The following is a 20,964-nucleotide window of genomic DNA, read 5'->3' on the forward strand; positions in this document are numbered from 1 at the left end:
GGGATCAGCCCAGGCTGAAAAGAAGGTAAGGACTATTCTTTCCCACTTTCTTTTCCTGCTCTACTCATACCCTTAGGATCTAGAACTCAGTGTTTCAGAATATTCATGTTTATTAGTATTATCAATTTTTCATTATAGTTCTCATTTCAAACATTCAGTTGTATTCTTCCCACAATCAGCTAAATGTCCAAGGGAATTAAAAAACTTTGACATCAAAATGATATCTCCCTGCCCTGACCGGTTTGGCTAAGTGGATAGAGTGTTGGCCTGCGGACTGAAGGGTCCCAGGTTCGATTCTGGCCAAGGGCATGTGTACCTTGGTTGCAGGCACAACCCCAGTAGGGGGGTTGCAGGAGGTGGCTAATTGATGTTTCTAACTCTCTATCCCTCTCCCTTGCTCTCTGTAAAAATACAACAAATATATATATCCCACATTTCCTTTCACATGCAATACCCAAAATAAGAAACCTTCGTCATTTGGTTCAGAAAGTATAGTTGTCATTTGGTTTTATCACAAGGATTTTTGTGGATTACCCAAATACTTAACCACCACTTAGAACTCATTCAAAGCAACTGACTTTAAAATGAACAACCAACTTTAAAATGAATATAAGTTGGAAAACAACTTATTTTTAAATTGGATTCAATCTTAACCCATAAATCAGCTCTTTTCAAATTGAGTTTATATTGGCACATTTTTACCTTAAACTAAATATTTTTTAAAGTTTCCAATAGCTAATTTCCTGATTGTCCTTATTTATTTAACTTGGGAGGAAAATCTATAGACATTTCCTCAGATTGTTAAAGGTCTCAGAAAGAAAAAAAACACTTCAAAATTCACAGACAAATGGACAAAGAATACAAACAGGCAGACTACAGAAAGAATATAAATGGCAATTAAATATGACAGGAGCTCAACTTACTCATTATCAGGATAATGATAATTAGACAAGATATTGATTTCACTATTTGACTGGAAAGGATGAAAAAAAGAAATATCTAATTAGTGATGGCAAAGGCATAAGAAAATTGCTGTATCCTGGTGGATAGAGTATAATTAATACAGCAGCTTTGGAGAGCAATTTGTGAATATAGTGAAGTAACAGGTATCCTATATCATAAAGAGGTGATATGCAAATTGACTCTCACGCCCTCACACCACAAGATGGCCACCCCCATGTTGTCACAAGATGGCTGCCCCACGTCATCACAAGATGGCTTCCACAAGATAGCCATCCCACGTCATCACAAGATAGCCGCCCTCACATTGTCACAAGATGGCCTGCAGGGGAGGGCAGTTGGGGGTGATTGGGTCAGCAGGGGAGCAGTTAGATGTCAATCATGCTGTCAGGGGAGTGGTTGTCAATTAGACCGGCAGGGGAGCAGTTAGGGGGCTATCAGACTGGCAGGCAGAGTGGTTAGGGGCAATCAGGCAGCCAGGCAGGCGAGTGGTTAGGAGCCAGCAGTCCCAGATTGTGAGAGGGATGTCCCAGGTTGGAGAGAGTGCAGGCTGGGCTGAGGGACAGCCTCCCCCTCCCAGTGCCCAATTTTCATGTACTGGGCCTCTAATTTTATATAAGTTTTTAATGATTAGTGAATATTTGGTCCTGTCCAAAATGTCAGCAGACATTTGGTTCATAGTTAATATCAATACAGTTCTCCTGAAAGATTCAAATCCCAACCCACCTGCCTAATCCCACAGGCCATTACCAGCCAGGCTACCCAGGCAAGAGGGGTTATTATTGGCAACATAGCCACAACATAATTATTGGGCCAATGAAATATGATAGTATTTTTAAGGTATTAATCCCATAAACTAAAAAGTAGAAAAAAGCATTATGGGCTATGTGAACCCAAGGACAGTTTCTAAGTATGGACATTTTGGACAGGACTAAATGTCCTGCAAGGATTTTAAAATACTCAAAATTGAAATATTGTGACACCAATATATTAACAAAGTCTCATTTTATAACAAACATTGAAATAATGGCTGTTGTGCTAAGAACAAAATACTGTGGGGCAAGGGTGGAAAGAGTGAGACCAGATAGAAGGCTGGTACAATGATCTGGGAGAGAGGTTGTCCTCGATTGGACCAGAAGTGGAGATGGTTAGAAGCATTCATTTGTGTATTATCTGTTGCAGTTATCAAAGTACTCCAAAGTTTACTGGCTTAACACAATAGACACTTATCACTTATCTCAGATTTTGGGGTTCAGGAATCTAGAAGTGGATTAATTGGATGGTTCTGGTTTGGGGTTTGCCTCTCATTAGGTTACAGTCAAGGCATCATGGGTTGCATCATCTGAGGCCTAAGGCTGGAAGACCCTCTTCTAAAAAAAAAAACTCGTGCACATGGCTGTTGAGTGAAGGCCTCAATTCTTCACTGCATGGGCCTATCCCACAGAGCTGTCACAGACATGATAGCTGGCTTCCACCAGAGCAAGAGATGAAAGGGAGAGAGAAAGGGAGAAAAGGCCCATTTTTCATTTCATGATCTCATAGGTGACATACCATCACTTCTGCCAAGTTCTATTGGTTGCACAGCTGACCTAGATACAGTGTGGGAGGGGATTACACAAAAGTGTGACTGTTGGTTGGTAGGCATCATTGGGGGTCACCACAGTTTGGATTCTAGTTATATTGATGGATTCAATTTAGCATGTAAGAGAAGAATGGAATCAAGGATAACTGTAGAATCTTTGGCTGACATTTTCTGGGAAGGGTTCAGGGGACCATCAGGAGCTATTTTTGGACATGTTATATTTGAGAGGCTACTACACATTTAAATGAGATGTTGAGAAGGCAGCTGGATACATTTCTGAGTATGGAGTTCTGGGAGAGGTACAGGCCAGAGATGAGGGGCTTGTCTGTTTATGGGTGTCATTTAAAGCCAGAGCTAGACAGACAAGGAAAGAGACACAAGAACTGAACCTGGGCTCCAGCATTTAGACTTGGAGAGATGAGGAGGACCAGCAAGAAGAGTGAGATGGGGCCAATGAAGCAGGAGGAGAATCAAGAGAGATGCCCTGGAAGTCAGGGAAGAAAATGTCAGCTTGAGCTAAGTGCTACTGAGAAGCCAAGGAAGCAAGAGTGACACAGGTCAGGTCCTTTGCCAAGGATGCCACCAAGACTAACCCAGATTTCTAGACATGTCACCAATGTGTAGGATTTAAGCAGAATTACTTCGGATGAGAAACAATTTAGTGGGAGATCTTGGAACGATGACAAAAGATGGTGATGGAAACCTATATAATAAAGAGATGATATGCAAATTCACACCTTCAACATTATTTTCTTAACAGCAGCAGCAACCAATGATTACACACCATGCTGGATGGAGGCAGCACCCCTGATCCTGCTCTGTGCCACAGTACACCCTTCCTTCTGCACTGTGGTACAGAGCAGGATCAAGGATGCTGCCTCCATCTGAGGGGTTCCCTGAGAACCAAGGGGAGGAGGGGGATAGATAGTAGTGTGGTTTGGAGGTCTCCCCTCCGCTGGGATGCTGTAGGTCTAAAAAGTGAGAGACAGAAGCTTTTGAACTCACCAGGCCAATTTAGTTTGGTATCTCAGCCCCACTCCTGGAGAAAGGCCCCAGGTAGCCCTGAAATGAGCCACGCTCCAAACTGCCGTTTTAAAAGCCAGTGTGGGTATACTCCTTGACTGAATCCCTCCACTTTCCTCTCCAGAAAGGAGGGTTTGTTTGTTTGTTTTGGGGGGTGTCAGGATTCAGTCTGACCCTTAAATTCCCATTTTATTGCCCATTCCTTCAGAATCAGGAAACCCACAGGTGGTTATCCTGAACCTGGTGTCATCCTCTCCCCAGGTAGGGGTGTTGGAGGTGCCCAAGGCAAACAAGAGACCAGGTGAGGACTCTGCCTTTAAGCCTCCACTTAGAAGACAATTACCTCCAATCTTTCCCGCCCAACCCCCTTCTCTGGGTTTTGTGGAAGTCAGTCTGAAAATCACATGGTCTGCTGATGAATATTCAACACCACTAAACATCGAGTTCTGGATTAGGTACTACAGGGCTTAGAAAATAAAATGGATCTAAACTTGAAAAAGAAAAGTGTTTCCTAATTTATTTTGTAACCACATACCTCTATATCAGTGTTTCCCAAACTTCTCTCATGATGAGAATCACCTGGTGGAGTTGTTAAAACACAGATTCATGAATCCCAACTAAGAAGTGCTAAACTAGAATTTTTGGGAAGATATAGGTAAAATTGCACACCTAACTTAGTGCTCTGTATATAACATCTGTCTTAGAGCACTAGTTAAGTATACAATTTTACCTATATGTTCCCAAAAATTCTAGTTTAGCACTTCTTAGTTGGGATTCAGGAATCTGTGTTTTAACAACTCCACCAGGTGATTCTCATCATGAGAGAAGTTTGGGAAACACTGCTCTATATTAAATAAGGAAGGATGGCCTGAACTGATTTTTAGTCATTAAACATGGACAGTCTTTCCCCAACATGGTTCTTTTTAAGATAATAATGAATTTTATAAATACTTGCTGTAAGAATCCAATGTTCTACTATATCTACTGTATTAAGTACAGAATGACATCGATATTTCAAATGATGTCTTTGATCCTTCTCTACCAAACTAATCACTAAAGGGAGCTTAACAGCAATAAGTGCATAGCATGCTCCCTTCCTTACTCTGAAGATGTGAATTCTCTAGGAACTCTTCATAAGATTCTTTTACTTCTCCAGGTTTTGTTGATGATTGATACCCACTCCTTAGAGAAATCTTCCACCATCTAAAGATGACCTGTGATTGAATAGAAGGTGATCTGAATTAAAACTGATGTAAATACCAACAGCTATGGTCTGGTAATAATCACTCTGGTGGGCACAAAAGCCTGGGTCCAACATGAGCTATAACTTGGCAATATGGCATCACATGAAATGAGAAGTGAGGTCTGTGCATCAGTGAACATATTCCTAGTCATCAGAGTCACAGAGTCAAAGTGCTGGAGGAAATCTTAAAAATCTATCAAGTCAATCAATGTTAAAATCACCCAGAGCTAAATGTTTCTTAAAGGTCTCTGAGAGCACAGATTCTCTAACCTGGGGAGCCAATTCCAAAGTTATTACTCCTCCCTCTGCCTCCCTTCCTGTCTGCAGGACAGACCAGGTGAGGGAATACTGTTCCCCTAGAGAGGGACAGTTACAGGAACAGGGCCAGGAAAGCACCACTATGCATTGTTTGATGCATGAAAGGGTCATTGCACAGGTCATTTCTTGGTAATGGATCTGCTGATAGTCCATTTGACTTCTATAAGCATTTTGATTTATCTGAAGCAAACTTCATTTTCATGGTTATGGACTACACTGAAGCTCTATGTTGACTTCATGGCAGTGCCAACTACCAAGCTTATTGAGAAGCCCCTTGAACTTTTCCAACTTACCTCACATTTTCTAACCTGTAATGGAAAAGGGTAGTTAATTAAGATGACAAAACTTCCATCAACTTGAGCAACAAGTCAAACTATTTCTGCTCTAGGGCTACCAGGGAAGATGATTCAGGAGACAATACAGATAAATTGCTTGGCTTCAGGCAAAACTGTTAAGCAGGTGAAAACTTGCTACAGGGCCTCTTAAAAAAAAAAATTTTTTTTAATTGATTTCAGAGAGGAAGGGAGGGGAGAGATATAGAGACATCAATGATGAGAGAGAATCACTGACTGGTTGCCTCCTGCGCGTTCCCTACTGTGGATCAGCATGTGCCCTGGCTGGGAATCGAATTGTGAGCTTCTGGTTCATAGGTCAATGTTCAATCACTGAGTCACACCAGCCTTGGCATGGACCTCTTTTTATTTACAGTTTCCTCTTCCCCATCCCCACTCACCCAGCATCCCTAGGGGTCCTCCCTGGTCCTTAGTGAACCCTCTTACGCCACCACCTTGATCTCTACTAGTTTTCTACCACTGTCCCCCAGGCTTTGAACTACCCCAACCTCTTACTTTCTCCTCATTCCCTTGCTTTTAGGCCCAGGCTCTCTAGCTTTCCTCTCCTGGGGCTGTCTCCCTCTGGCCTATTAGCCTGGGCCCTTTTCCCCTCCTAGGCCCTCCGCTTCCCTGAGGTCTGAATGATAACTGAACTCTCCCAAGGGTAGACACCTTTGATACCATCTTACTTAGTACCTTGCCTGATAGAAAGTAGGTCCTCAACAAATACTTGCTGAATGAATTAAAGGGTGATTTTCATTTAGATTTAGTTCTAGTTACTAAAACGATGAAAAAAATGTGTAAGTAACAAAACTCCATAATCTCACAAAATTGTGGTGGCTGATTCTTTTCAGAAAATCTCTTAGTCTGCCACTTTTGATTTTCCTGAGCAGAAACCTCAGCACAATTGCCCTCTTAAGCATCTTTCTGCCCCATCTCATAAAGGTAAGGGTGTACCAGTCGATAGAACTGCCATTACATAATATCACAGAGTTGGGGACTTAAACAACAGAAATTTATGTTCTCATAGTTCTGGAAGTTAGAAGTCCAACATCAAAGTGGTGGCAGGTTTGATTTCTTCTCCTGAGGCCTCTTTCCTTGGCTTGCAGATAGCCAACCACCCTCTTGCTGTGTCCTCCCAAGGCCTGCCCTCTGTGCATGCGCAAACCTGGTGTCTCTTCTTATAAGGACACCATTCATATTGGATTAGAGCTCCACCTTAAGACTTCATTGAACCTTAATAATCTATTCAAAGGTTCTATCCCCAAATACAGTTGCATTGCGGGTTAGGGCTTCAACCTAGAAATTTTTGGAGGACACAATTCACTTTATATTAGAGGGGTATTACAGTAGAAAGAACGTGAATTTTGGAGTAAGAAAGGTCTCTCAAACTTATTTATTCTCTCTGCACTTTAATTTCCTTTTCGTTCACTTTCTATTAAGCATCATTAAAGTTAATATTAAATATTATAAATAACATTTCCTTTTTACTGATTGATGATGCCAGGCAACCTGAATCAAATGCTATGTTCTTTTACCACATCATCTAGAACTTTTAGAACTAATTGGGAAGTCAAATAATTTATTTCTTCTGCAACACACAGAGATGAGCAAAAAGTTTCAGAAGTGAAGTTAGAAATGATAGGTCTTCTTCCCCACAACATTAATCCCAGGTGTTATGTTACAATGAAAGCAAGTCTGGGGGTTGAATTCTGCCATAGGAAAGATATTTATCACCAGGCAGGCACCATTAGAGTCCAAAACATGTTTCCGGAAGCTCAAGTGTCCCCCCTTGCTATCTTATTTTGCACTCTGTGGGAACCTTCCCAGGAAAGTTTCTCTCTGGGGCAAGTGCACCTGTATTATCCTATCTAATAAAGAGGGAATATGCTAATCACAAAGATGGCTGCACCCACAGTTGAGACCAAGTTCCCATAAGGAGCTATAACGAACAATCAGCAGGGACCCGAGGCTATGCTCTTATAGGGCTTGACAGGGGACCTCAGGTTGCGCCCCCCTCCCTGGAATCAGGCTGGGGACCTCAGGCTGCACACCCCCTCACCCCCCCAGTGCCAGGCCAGGGATCTGAGGCCACACCCCCTGCCTGGCAGTGCGCTTCCTATCCTGGTACTGGGCTAGGGGACCTCAGGCCGAGCCCCCGCCCCAGCACAGGCCAGGGGACCTAAGGATGCACCCCCATACCCGGCAGGGCTTGACAAGGGTGGGACTGGCCAGGTCTGGATCTAGCCCAATGTGGGAAGGAAAGGGGGGTCTGGGTCTTAAGCAATTTTGAGGTGCATGTGAATGGACAGGGACTTGACTCTGGGTCTCGTGGTGTACCCCAGACTCTGACAGGAGGAAGGTTTTCATATACATTTTACTAATTTTCTTTCATTTCCGACACTTCTATTACAGAGAAAGAGCAAATAGCAATATTAAATCATTTCCTCTAATTAATCCCCTTTTAATGTGCACAAATTTTGTTCACCGGGAAACTAAGTAATAACATAACCCTACTAGCCAGATCAAGCAACTAAATGCCTGATTAAGTGGAGGAGTAGGGAACAAATGGAGTTTTAGAGCGCTACTCCAGAAACATTAAGTTATCAAACTCACTTATGTTGCTCAATAAAAGGATTTCTTACTTGTATAATCTTACTTGTCAGCTTCATATCTCACACCCATTCATCTCATCATTGAAAAAATTATTTCTGACAGTCCTTATACTAATTAATTTCCTCTGGTACTGTTTTACTTAGAAGGCCATATCTAAAGTGCCCACATTATGGCCTCTGGAGGTGGAATCCCGAAGCACAGATTCAAGCTGATTTACCCACATAGATAAGCATCCTGCTGGCTCCTCTGAGGTATTTAAGGTAAACTGTGAGAATACAGAACTAGCCGGAGGAAACCTGACTGGCTAGAACCAGAATCCAAGCCTCTCACTGATGATTCACAAATGCAGAGTCTGTTCTGAGGCAAGAAGCTTTCTTTGTATATAACCTTCATATTCTAACTCTAGAGAAGGCCACAGAAACCTCATATTCAGAATCAGAACTTAGCCTTGTCAAGACTTGATTACCTTCCCCATACTGTACTTACTTATCAGAACAATGTAGGAGACAGGTGTTTTCTTTTTTTTTTTTTTTTTTTTTTTTTTTATTGCAGATTTATTTATTTATTTATTTATTTTTAAAATTTATTTATTTATTTATTTATTTATTTATTTTTTTACATATTTTCTTGATTTTTTTTTTATTGCCCCCCTCCCTCACTCCCACACATCCCCTCCCTCCCCATAGTTTTATGTCCATTGGTTGTACTTATATGCATTTATACAAGTCCTTCGGTTGATCTATTATCTCCCCCTGATATCCCTACCCTCCCCACTGTAATTTGACAGTCTGCCTCATGCTGAGTGAAATAAGCCAATCAACGAAAGAGAAACACCACATGACCTCACACATCGGTGGATGATAAAGATCTTTATAAACTGATGAACCAAGAGACAGATATAGAGAGACAGGTGTTTTCTACCACTTATTGTTTAAGATTGGTAAAGATTTTTTTTTTTTTTGAAGTGGCAAAACTCATTATTGGTGAAGAGAATGAAAATGGGGGCCCTTAATAGTTTCTGAGAGGAATGTGAGTTCATTTGGCAAATCAAAAATTTTAAGGTCATCCATACCCTTTTATCCAGACTACTTGTAAGAGTTTATCCTAAGGAATTTATCAGAGATGTGTACAATGTTTTTACGTAAGAATGTTTGTCATAGGTTAATTATGGTAATGACAAATCAGAACCAAACTAAAAGTCCAATAGTTGGGACTAGTTAAGTAATTATAGCACATTTAGATGCTGGAATACTCTGCACCCAACAAAATAATTTGTAAAAAATAAAATAAAATAACATAGAATAACATGAGTAATCATTTGCTTAAAAACTCAAAAATACACACACCACTAATCAAAAGATAAGAAATGTTTAAATATGCAGGGAGAAGGGGCATCAGCTTGGCAATCCATGCTACTGTCTCACAGGATATGTACCCTGAAGGAAGATTAGTTCAGATGTATCTTCCAAATATTTGTCAATTGAGTGCTATTATGGTATTAGCTTATTTTAATTCATATATATGTATAATAGAGGCCCAGTGCATGAAATTCGTGCACGTGAGGTGGGGGGAGATGGTCCCTCAACCTGGCCTGCACCTCTCCAATCTGGTACCCCTTGGGGGATCAGGCCTAAACCTGATGGCTCCTAATGGCTCAACTGCCTGCCTGCCTGATTGTCCCCTAACTGCTCCCGCCTGCCAGCCTGATTGACACCTAATTGCTCCCCTGCTAGCCTGCTCACTCCCAATACCCCCCTCCCCTGAGGGCTGGCCTGATCACTCCCAATGGCCCTCCCGCCCCCCCAGGCTGATCATCCACAACTGCCATCCCATCCTGGCCTGATCACCCACAACTTCCCTCCCCTCTTGGCCCCTAACTGCCTCTGCCTCAGTCCCACCACATGGCTTTGTCCAGAAGAACGTCCAGAAGGTCTTCTGGAAGGTTTCCCAGTCTAATTAGCATATTACCCTTTTATTAGTATAGATAGAGGCCTGGTGTACAGATGGGGGCCAGCTAATTTGCCCTGAAGTGTATCCTGGATCAGAGTGGGGGTTCCCTTGGGGGGGGGGGGAGTGAGGGGGCCTGTGGTGGTTTGCAGGCCGGCCATGCCCCCATTGGGGTGGGGGTCCCCATTGGGGATGGTGCTGGCCTGGGCAAGGGGCTGGGGCAGTTTGCAGGCCAGCCATGCCCCCAATGAGTGAGGGTCTCCACTGGGGTTGGGGGTGTGTGTGACCAGCCTGGGAGAGGGGCTGATGGCTGTTTTCAGGTTGGCCACACCCCCAGTGATGAGGAAGCCAAGATTCCTCCATTGCTGGGGGCGACCCAAGCCTCCTGCTGGCTAGGCCCCTCATTCGGCAACTGACCAGGCGGGTGGGAAGCTTGACTTCTTCCATCGCCAGGGGTGACCCAAGCCTCCCGCCCACTCTGGCTGGCTCCATGGTGGCCATCTTTGGCCCACTAATTTGCATATTCCCTCTGATTGGCCGTGGGCATTGCAGAGTGATGGTCAATTACCATACTACTCTTTTATTAGATAAGATAAAGTTTTGGCTACTACCTCAGAAACAATCCCACATTAGGCAGGTTTCCTGAAAGACAAATTTGCGTAAGATTTTGCACCAAGGAAGGAGAATAAGAAAACTATATATTCTGGCGATAAAAATCTTTCCAAAAGAACACTGTATGCCAACTATATTTAATTTTTAAAAAAATAATAAAATTAAATAAAAATATTTTGAGAGACCTGATCAACATAAGTAATTTTATATTAAGTAGAAATTTCAAAAACAAAAGTATGTTTTGCAAAATTAAATGTTAGATTTAGAACAAATAATGAATACTATATACAGTATTATGGACTAAGGGTATGTTCAAGATTTGCTGATGAAGTAAAGGTTCATGAATAAAAAAATGTGAAATTTTTAAAAATTCTTTCAAAAGAAAATAAAGACAAAATCCTACATAAATACTAAGGGAGTGGGAGGAAGTCACATAGCAGTAAAAGGAGAAAACATACTAGCATATCACATATAAATGGATGGGATGTCACTGTGTTCCTACAGTGTGAAGACACAAATGTGGCTTCTGAGCAACCAAGCAGGTGTTTTGGGCCTGCAGGGACCTAGCAGGGTGACCTTGAGCAGGTCTCATAATCTCTGCTTGCCTGCTCATATGCTCATCGCTTCTGGGATGATTACAATGGAATGAAACGTGCTTAGCAGAGTGCTAGATACATCTTTGTTTTCCTTTCCTATAGTCATTACTGGAATTTGATAACATAACAGGTCAAGAACACAGATGTAGCTTCATTGATTTGGAAGAAGCACAGATCCACTCTTGCAGCTCCAGTTGAAGAACGTGATGACACTCACAATGTTCTAAGTCTGCAGATGGTGAGACCCTTCCCAAGTGCAGAAGGTCAGTGGAGACAGGGCCATGACAGTCAGTTCTAACACATGCTCTGCAGAGGCCTGACCCCAAAACACTATGTCTGCCAGATGAGCATACTAAAAAATCTCAAAGAAATTCAAAGTACTCTATAAACAATAATATTAAAAAAAAGAAAAGAAAGAATAAAGGAGGGAAAAAGGAAGAAAAAGAAGCAGCTCTGAATACAGATACAAGTGGAGCTTCTTTTTTGAACAATGCCCAGAAAAAAACCATAAACAAAAAAAATTAATCAAACAACCTAAAACCCTCTCTCCAAAACCTTCTTGGATATGGGCAAGAAAGTGACTAAGCAGGTAGGAAGGCCCAAGCATCTAAGCTTTTACTTCACAGAGCACATCTGCCTCTAATCCTGTAAACTGCTTCTTCATAAAATTACTATTTACAACAAAAAGGTGTATGTGCTTTCACTCTAGTACAAAATATACTTCAAAAACTTCTCCCAAATTTCTTGGTGGGAGCTGGTAATATCCCTCCTGGTTATTTACCCATTCCCTATCACTGCTCTCTTCAAATGCAGCCTCAGGAAGAGCCTTACCAGTCAGTAAGGTGCCACATCATAGTTTTGTTTGTGCCTTCTCTCAGGTATGTTTCCCTTTTTCTTAGGGTTTCTTTTCTTCTTGTTTGTAAAATGAATACCTGCTACCAAATAGTTATATCTATGCTCTTTTCAGAGCTTATTTGCTAGTCAAAAGAACAACAGTAAAGCACTTTTGATGCTGGGAATTAAGTGTTTCTTAATTATTAAATATATCAAAATTGGATATACTTTTTCAAAACCTTCTTCAGCTTCTGTTATGGACTGAATTGTGTTCCCCCTATGCCCAAATTCTACGCTGAAGCTTAACCCACGATGAGACTATATTTGGATATAGGGCCTTTGAATACATAATTAAGGTTCAATGAAGTCATAAAGGTGGAGCCCTAATCCAATATGGTGTCCTTAGAAGATGCACATGCACAGAGGAAAGACCCTGGAAGGACACAGCAAGAGGGTGGCCATCTGCAAGTCAAGGAGAGACCTCAGGAGAAGAAACCAAATCTGCCACCACCTTAATGGACTTTTAATTTTCAAAACTGTGAGAACATAAATTTCTATTGTTTAAGCCCTCCTGCCCCCACCCCTGGCTGTGGCTTTTTGTTATGGCAGCTGTAACACACTGATACAGCTCCCAAAATGATAATGGTAAAATAATAACAGATCTTATTGAATGCCTACCAGGCACTCTGCTTTAGACTTTATTCTTTACAGCAACCCTGTCATTGTTTATTTACAGAGAAATAAATTAAGACTCAAGGAAGTTTAGAAAAACTTGCCTTAACTCATTCATTACTCAGTGGGTTTGATTCAGGTCTATGTGACCCCAAAGCCTCTAAATTTGCTATGCATGTTGAACATGTTATCTTTCTGGAATGACAAAAAGCTTTAACTTTTCAATGTCCATAATGTAGGGGAGCAGTGGTGTTTATAATCCAAAGGCTGCTAATCCACAAATCATAATATTTGGCATTGGATGGGTTGTTTACTTCCATTTGATGGGGGTGTGATTGATGTACTGAGAAGTGATAGCATTTCATTCATTCTACATTCCAGAAGCACACAGAGCATTGCATTGTTCTAATTTAGATAAACAGACAAATCCCTGCCCCCAAAGAAATAACATTCTATGGGGAAGAAGATGAACAATAAACAAAACAAATAAATATATTTCAGAGTGTGTTAGAACCTCATAAATGTGAAGAAAAATAAACTAGGAAGAGAAGACAGGGAGTTGTGTGTTGGGGGTGGGGTTCCATTTTAAGTAGGGTGGTCCTGACAGGTGTCATTTGAGCCCTTCCGGATCAGATGGTGAGATACAGGAGCTGGTAACCTGCTTTGCTGCTCACTCAGTATGCCCATGTAGCCCTTCCAAGATTCTGTCATCTTCTCCCTTTCCATTAGCTCCTCCTCGTAGCTTTAAACATGCTTAAGCCTCTCCTTCTAACAATAACAATTCTTTGACCATGCTTTCCCCACAAATTGAGCCTGTTCTGTTCTTTCTCTTTATAAACAAGTCTCTTGGAAAAATCATCAATTTTCCTTGCTTTTATTTCCTCATTTATTCACACTCATCATGTTATTGAATCCATCTTGCAGATGTTATCAGGATCCTCTGACCTTTCATACCTAAGAGCACACCCAGCTTTGTTTCACTATACTTCTCTGCAGCATTTGATACCTTCCCTGGCTTCATCTTCTTTCCAGAATATTCCCAGATTCCCAAGGCTGAAGCCCTCCAAAGATTCCTTGCCTTGTAACATGTCTCTGTTTGCACAGGATAGCCCAGAAGCCCTTCTTCACATCCAGTGGCCCACATCCCACGGAGCTTCAGGGAATCTGGAGAATTTTATTCAGCGGGGAAGGTAGCCCACGAAACTATATTTCCTTTCCCCACACCAACTCCTCAGATCAATAAAAGTAAAATGAAAAAAATGAAATATATCACCCACTAAGGTGATCATTTCAGTTCCAATTATTTTTCCTTTCAAAAAAGTTTAGCTATGGCTGGTGTTCAGTGGTTACTGCATCAGCCCATGGACTGAAGATTCCTGGTAAAGAGTATATACCTGGGTTACAGGTTCAATACCTGGTTTGGTCCAGGTGCATGTGGGAGGCAACAAATCCACATGTCTCTCATATCACTATTTCACTCTCTTTCTCTCTCCACCTCACTTCCACTCTTTAAAAATCAATGGAAAAAATATCCTTGCGTTAGGATTAACAAAACAAAAAGTTAAAAAATCTGCCAAGTAGGATGTCTCCACCTACTGTGGACTACTACTAAAAGGTGAGTCAGTTTTCCTGAGTGTGTTTCAACAACAATGGCCACACCTTTTCCTGAACAGTAAGCAGGCAATATTCTTCACATTACTTTCTTAATCATGTTAATTTTTAAAAGAGAATATTTAAAATGTCAGAAAGACTACAGTTTTTAATAACAACGTAAACTGATAGTAAACAGTTCAAATAATGATAAAAGAGCCTGGGGAGAAAAAACAAAACAAAAAAATTACCCCAATTCTAAAATTTTTTAGTCATTAAAGAGTATTTTTACAGATGTTCTCCAAACATTTCTCAGTCTCTCTATATAATTAAAAATTGATTTGTGTGTCTGTACATATGTTTGAATGCTTTCTAGTTTTACATGAATGGGATAATAAACATGCTCATTTGTAATCTCTTCTTTCATTCTATGTCATGGATATCTATTCCTGTGATGTCTAAATATAGTATCATCGTTTTGGTAGCTTCACAGTGCTCCTTTATACAGAGGTATACATAATTTACCTAACTGCATTCTACTGAAGGACTTTGTTTCTCCACCCTCCTTTTTGGTTAAATAAACAAAGCCTGATTGCCCCCTGTGATGAATATTATTTATGTGTCTTTTCACATTTGTGTAATTATCTCCTGGGGTAAAATTCCTGACTTGGGATGCCAGGGTAAAGGATGACCATATTACTTGATGGTGTTGCTGAACTGTCTTTGGGAAGCATAACGGTCAGGATTGGACAGAATTTGGTCATGTGGCTACACCTAGCTACAAAGGAGACTGAGAAATGTAGGTCTTTTTTTTGTTTGTTTTGTGTGTGTGTGTTGTTTTTTTTGTTTTGTTTTTTTTTGTTGTTTTTTTCCTGGGATGCTCATATATATGTTCAGCTAAAAGTCAGGTAACCTTTCACTAAAGAAAAAGGAAAATCAATATTAGGGGCCAATTAATGTTTCTATGAAGGATGCACTAATTTACACTCTTGTTAACATCATACATTGTTCCATCAGATTATTCCCACTGCATATGCTTTTCATTACTGACAAGGAAAAACATTTAACCCATTCTCAAATAATCTGTGTCATTTATGCCACTACCCTGTTTCCCCGAAAATAAGACAGTGTCTTATATTAATTTTTTCTCCCAAAGTTGCGCTAGGTCTTATTTTCAGGGGATGTCTTATCTTTCCATGCACTAGGTCTTATTTTCGGGGAAACACGGTAATACCAGTGATATATACTTTTCTCCCCCAAAAGTAAAAAGAAGATGCAAACATGGAGACACAAGTGTTCCTGTTTATGCTTCAGTGTTAGAACTCAGTTCTTTGCTGATGTCTGTTGTCTCCAGGTAATCTTATTCATAGCTTTACAGGCGGCCGCCGAGCAGTACAAGCGTTACAATGACACCTACCCCCTGTCGGTGTCCCGCGATGCGGTAGCGGGTCAAGTTAGTAAAAATCTTTATTTTTTACTTCTGATCTCCTGAATCCTGGTAAATTATCCAGCAGACTATGCATACCTAACTGGGTAATTTATCAGGACCTTAAATTCAATGACAAAAAGTTGATTTCATCATCATCTCTCACAAACTTACCTCTTCCTCTGCCTACATTCCTTATCTTGGTGGCACTAGTTGAGTCATTCTAGACTCTTGCCCTTCCCTATAGGCCTGGTTACCCCCAACTTCCCTCCTCTGCCTGCCTGGTCCCCTCAATTGGCCTCCCCTGCAGGCCTGCTCACCCCCAACTGCCCTCCTCTGCCAGCTCAGTCATCCCTAACTGCCCTCCCCTGCTGGCCATTTTGTGTCCATATGGGGGCAGCCATCTTGTGTATTGGAGTGATGGTCAATTTGCAATTACCTCTTTATTATATAGGATAGTTAACATGGTCTAGAGTTTTAGGTACTAATAAAATAATTCTTTTTGCCTTAAACAACTCATTTAATAACCTCATGTTTAAAGAAGTGATACTATCTAGTTTGGATACTGTAATAGATGTCTATAAAACAACTGTAAAGTCATAAATGAAACTGTTAAATAAATGCAAATATTTTAATGTGACATGTAAACTTGCCTAGAACATTTACATGAATTCTTCTTTGTTTGAGAACTATATATTTGTTTTTCTTTGATTCCTCAAACATGACTGGTTTCTTCTAGTGTGGAGAATATGGGAGAGGCAGGCAGTCTTTAAGAAAGGTGGGAACATTTTAATTTAAGTGGACACATTTTTTGTATTAGGTGACTTATTTTTTTTTTTCTAACTTATTTTTATTGATTTCTATGAGGAAGGGAGAGGGAGAACGAGATCGAAACATTAATGATGATAGAGAATCATTGATTAGCTGCCTCGGGAATGGACTGAGCTGTAACCCAGGCACATGCCCTGATCAGGAATCGAACCATGACCCTCTGGTTCATAGATCTATGCTAAACCACTGAGCCATGCCAGCCAGGCTAGCTGCAGCTGCCTTTTTTCAACACACATGCAGTCTTTACAAGCAGATCTGGGGAATGGTCACATCAGCGGTTTATACAGGTCTAAACATATAGCCATGGTAGCCAGCAAAGTTGCCAATGAGCCATGGCTCTTGAATACATCACCTATCTACTCCCAGGCTACTGTTTGTGTTTGCTTGTTTTGTCTTATAACATTAGCTACCATGATTTATGAACTCAAACACTTTTAACCTTGTCTTTCACACCCTTATTTATATTGCAGGTTGAATTTCAAACTGACTGTATCACCCACAGCTCCCTTCACTGGGCCTCACTTTCTTTGAACCCATTTTGTTCTGCATTTGACATCTGGCCTGACACCCCAGCCACTGCTGATTCTATCAGGGTGGCCCTCTGACTTGCAGTTTTAGGTGATGGAAAACCCTGTCAGCCTGGTTGGAGTGAAAGAAAAGAACCTTATTGGCATGCATAGCTATAGGCCCAGTTGGCCCCAGAAGCAGCAAACAGATATGATCTCTCTTTACCTCTGTGTTGGCAGGTTGTCCCTGGTGGTGACAAGCTTATAGCTCCCTGGTAGAGACAAGATGGCTGCTGGTAGTTTACATCGCTGTAAGTTTGGGGTAAAGGGAATGTTCCATTCTTAAAAGTTACAACATCTAAATGGTTTGAATTGGGTTCTTCAAATCACAGTGGCCATTGGTCATCACATGGCCTGTGTATGTATTCACATTTTTATCTTCTTATAAAGATTCCAGTAACTGGATTAGGGGGCACACTTATCCCAGTATGCTATCATTTTAATATCTGCAGTAACCCTGTTTCTAAATAAGGCCACAATCTGAGCTACTGAGGGTTAGAACTTAAACATTTTTTGGGGAAGGCAAAGTTCAACTCGTAGCACATACCTACATGAGCTGTATAGACAATTTCTCCACAAATCAGATACACACCTAACCATTATGGCAGAATTACTTCAAATGCACAAACCTTACACAAAAGGCATGGGACACTGCAGTAAGTACCTATGATGAAGACGTGTTCTCTGTGTTTGTGAAATATCCTTAGCTATGTTATTCATAAATCTTTGTGTTACTAACTTCAAAAAGTTAAAAAAAAAAAAGAAAAGGGTTAAAAAATCAGCATTTAAAGGTAATATTGAGGAATAATTTTTATTTCATTTATTTAAAAATATTTTTTAGTCGCTGCTTTAATAAGATCTACTACTTGGGAAAAATAAAATTGATACAGTAAACAAAATACAAAAGCATTAAAAATACATCCAGCACTATGATGGTCTCTTAGCTCCTTTTAAAAAAAGGGGGAAAAGCATTTTAGGCAGAGGTAAGACTCAGTCCTTTTAATTTTACTTATTTATTTTTATGGAATTTATTGGGGTGACATTGGTTAATAAAATTATACAGTTTTCAAGTATACAATTCTATGATACATCATTTATATATTGCATTGTGTCCACCACCCAAAGTCAAACCTTCTCCTGTCACCATATTTGACACTTAGCTCCTTTAAGAGTATCTTTTGTGGAGCTTTGGGAAGATTCCAATGACCATGTCTTTAAGGAGGAGAGAATCTTGAGTAACTGCAGGAAGTATGACCATGTGGAAAAGAGCTGTGGAGGAGCTGGAGGCAGTCACCGAGACAGTTTGGCACAAAAGGGTATGGAATGCATAAACAAGTTTTGTCCTGTTGAACGCCAAACTCTCCCTTAAAAAGAAATGCCAAAGAGGCCTTTTAATAGTTTTAGAGAGGAGACTCATTTTGGAACTTACCAGAATAAAAATGTAAGGTGGGGAAGAATTGTCAATAATTTGTATATTTACTTTATAAAATCCTTAAAACATTATTGGGAGGTAAAAAGTATTATGGACATTTTTAAAATAAGAAACAAGATCATTTCACTTGTGCATCTCCTCTCCACAGAAACTTCTTCCACTCCCTGTGTCTTCCATGTTGCTATACCCAGAGTCTGTTCTGTCCCATAGCTCCAATTATGTCATTCTCCCCAAAAGTCTGCTATGGATCACGTAACTTGAACAGTAGTTTTCAAACTTTGTTTTTCATTGCAAAATCCTTTTATGAAGGGAAATCTGTATAGATTTATCTGTATCTATTTATGTGTATTTATATTAATTTATATTTATCTATTTTTTTGAAGACAGACTTTTTATAAGTTCAGGATAATAATATTTAATTATTGTCAAGTTGACCAGAGCAAAGAAACTATTCTGATAAAGAGACCTTTGAAATTAGGCAGTGAAGTATAGATGAAAATAAATAGTAGTGCTATTCAACATTAGTAGTCAATATCTGCATTTTATTATAATAAAAAGAAATTATATATAGTCATAAATCTGTTGACATTTTATCCATTTTAAAAATGCAAACCTGATTACCACATTTCACTAACTCTAAAATGCCATCAACTGTATGTTATTTTATGAATAGCACAGAAAGAAAAAAAAAATGCTAGTTAAATTTAATTCTGGGGATAAGACGTAAAAAAAGTGTACCTCACAATCATTGAAATTTAGTATTCCAATCACTTCATCTCTTAAAAATCAAAGGCTCTGGTTCTCTCAGTATCAGGACAAAGCTCCCAATTATGTTCTAAGAAGCCTGTTTGGCCTCACTACCCTGATCTCTGTAGTCCAGATACACAGGCCTTCTTTCCAGCCGCCCAATCTTCCAGATGGCAAATCAAGCCTCAGCTCCTCTGGAGAGCCTTCCTCGACCTCCCGGACCAGGCCACATCCTGGAGCACTTGTGTGTTTCTCCTTGACAGCACTTACCATGGTTGACATCTCGTTTGGTTCACATCTTAGTTCAGCTTACGTACTTATTTGCTCAGCATCCAGCTCCATGAGGGCAGAGAACATGTGCTTTTGCTCCCTTCTGTATCCTTAGTGTTGGGCACAGCACTCAGTAACATCCATTAGTAGAAAGCACTCAAAGATTTGTTGAGTAAATTAAAATAATTTTGTTGCCAATATTAGGATACTCTTCAATTCAGAGGTTCCAGGAGATCCAAACATGTGAGAGTAATTAATTAAGACTTTAATTTTAGAGTTGAATTACCAAGATCTACCGAATTCTGTGTTCTTATTACAAATACCAAGTTCAGACAAAAAACACTGAAAATTGCTTACTGTGTGTTAACCCTCTAGCTTGATGTTATCATCACAAGGTGGCCAATGTGTTTTTGGGGGAACTCTCAGGTTCCATGATCTGTGCTGAGACGGTGCATCTGAGCTTCTCCTGATCTTCAGGCTTTCTTTATCTGACTGTACCTGCCTTGTACAGACATGAATCCACAAAGGGTTGATCATAGCTCAGACTTCCCAAACAATGACACATTTGTGAGAAAGTCTACTGCATTCTCAGTGATGACAGATGCTTTCCTCTGTGGCCTGCACCAAAACATGTTCATCTAGATTTTAGAAGCACAAGTTAAGACGTTAAAATTTGATATATAAAACATGTGAAGGTGTAAGTAGGTATTTCCTTTGTGTTACAACTTTTAAGTTAGTGGAAAATATTCCCAAAGAGAAGATTTGAATAAAATGCTTGTGGAACCTCACTGGTCCATTTATTTGTAAAACCAAAGGGTAATTTGAAAACCACTGACTGGCTGGATCAAGTCTTAATTCTTGGTTTATACTTCCTGATCTGCTCCAGGCTGCTCCTCAGTGGTATAGACACCGAGCTTTACTGCAGTAGTACATGATTTATCACTCACCCCCGGAACAAGCGCTGGGCTCACACGACTGTCCTAAGCTCTTCGTCTTCATCTCAGCTCACATCTAAGCCTCATAAAGTCTTCCTGGACCTAGGCAGGATACCTTCCAATGCTCTCACCAGATGGCTCAGATCTTCACTGTCCAATCCCCTTGCTGTAGTCTTTGTTGTCGGCATGGTCTAGGACTTGGTGAGCAAACAATTCATGAAGCACTTTCTCTCTCAGCATTGTTAACCAGGATGGTTTCAATTTTTACCAGTGAAAAAAATGTGCATCTTGTGGCTTAAACTATATTTCCTTGATCACTAGTAAGGTGAATCATCTTTTCATATGTTTATTAGTCATGTGTATTTCTGCTTGCCTTCTTTCTTTCTTTCTTTTTTTTTTTTTTTTGGTTAAGCCTCACCTGAGGATATTTTT

General features: G+C 40.3%; 1 protein-coding gene and 1 long non-coding RNA gene across 3 annotated transcripts in view; one reads left to right on the plus strand and one right to left on the minus strand.

Annotated features, from left to right (window-relative positions):
* FBXO36 (F-box protein 36) overlaps positions 1-20,964 on the minus strand; it is a 42,470-nt gene that overhangs the window by 12,178 nt on the left and 9,328 nt on the right. The window contains exon 2 of one of the 2 annotated variants that reach the window (XM_084891888.1): positions 4,668-4,779. The exons of the other annotated variant lie outside the window; for it this stretch is intronic. Coding sequence (XP_084748014.1) covers positions 4,668-4,779 — 112 coding nt within the window. The remainder of the gene's footprint in view (positions 1-4,667; positions 4,780-20,964) is intronic. 2 annotated transcript variants of the gene reach the window in all.
* LOC311626473 lies at positions 8,402-9,382 on the plus strand. Its single transcript, XR_014795689.1, has 2 exons — positions 8,402-8,584; positions 8,985-9,382. It is a non-coding gene; the product is annotated as an uncharacterized lncRNA (long non-coding RNA).

Source organism: Pipistrellus hanaki (assembly GCF_964339955.1).
Source record: "Pipistrellus hanaki genome assembly, chromosome: 8".
Taxonomy (NCBI): domain Eukaryota; kingdom Metazoa; phylum Chordata; class Mammalia; order Chiroptera; family Vespertilionidae; genus Pipistrellus; species Pipistrellus hanaki.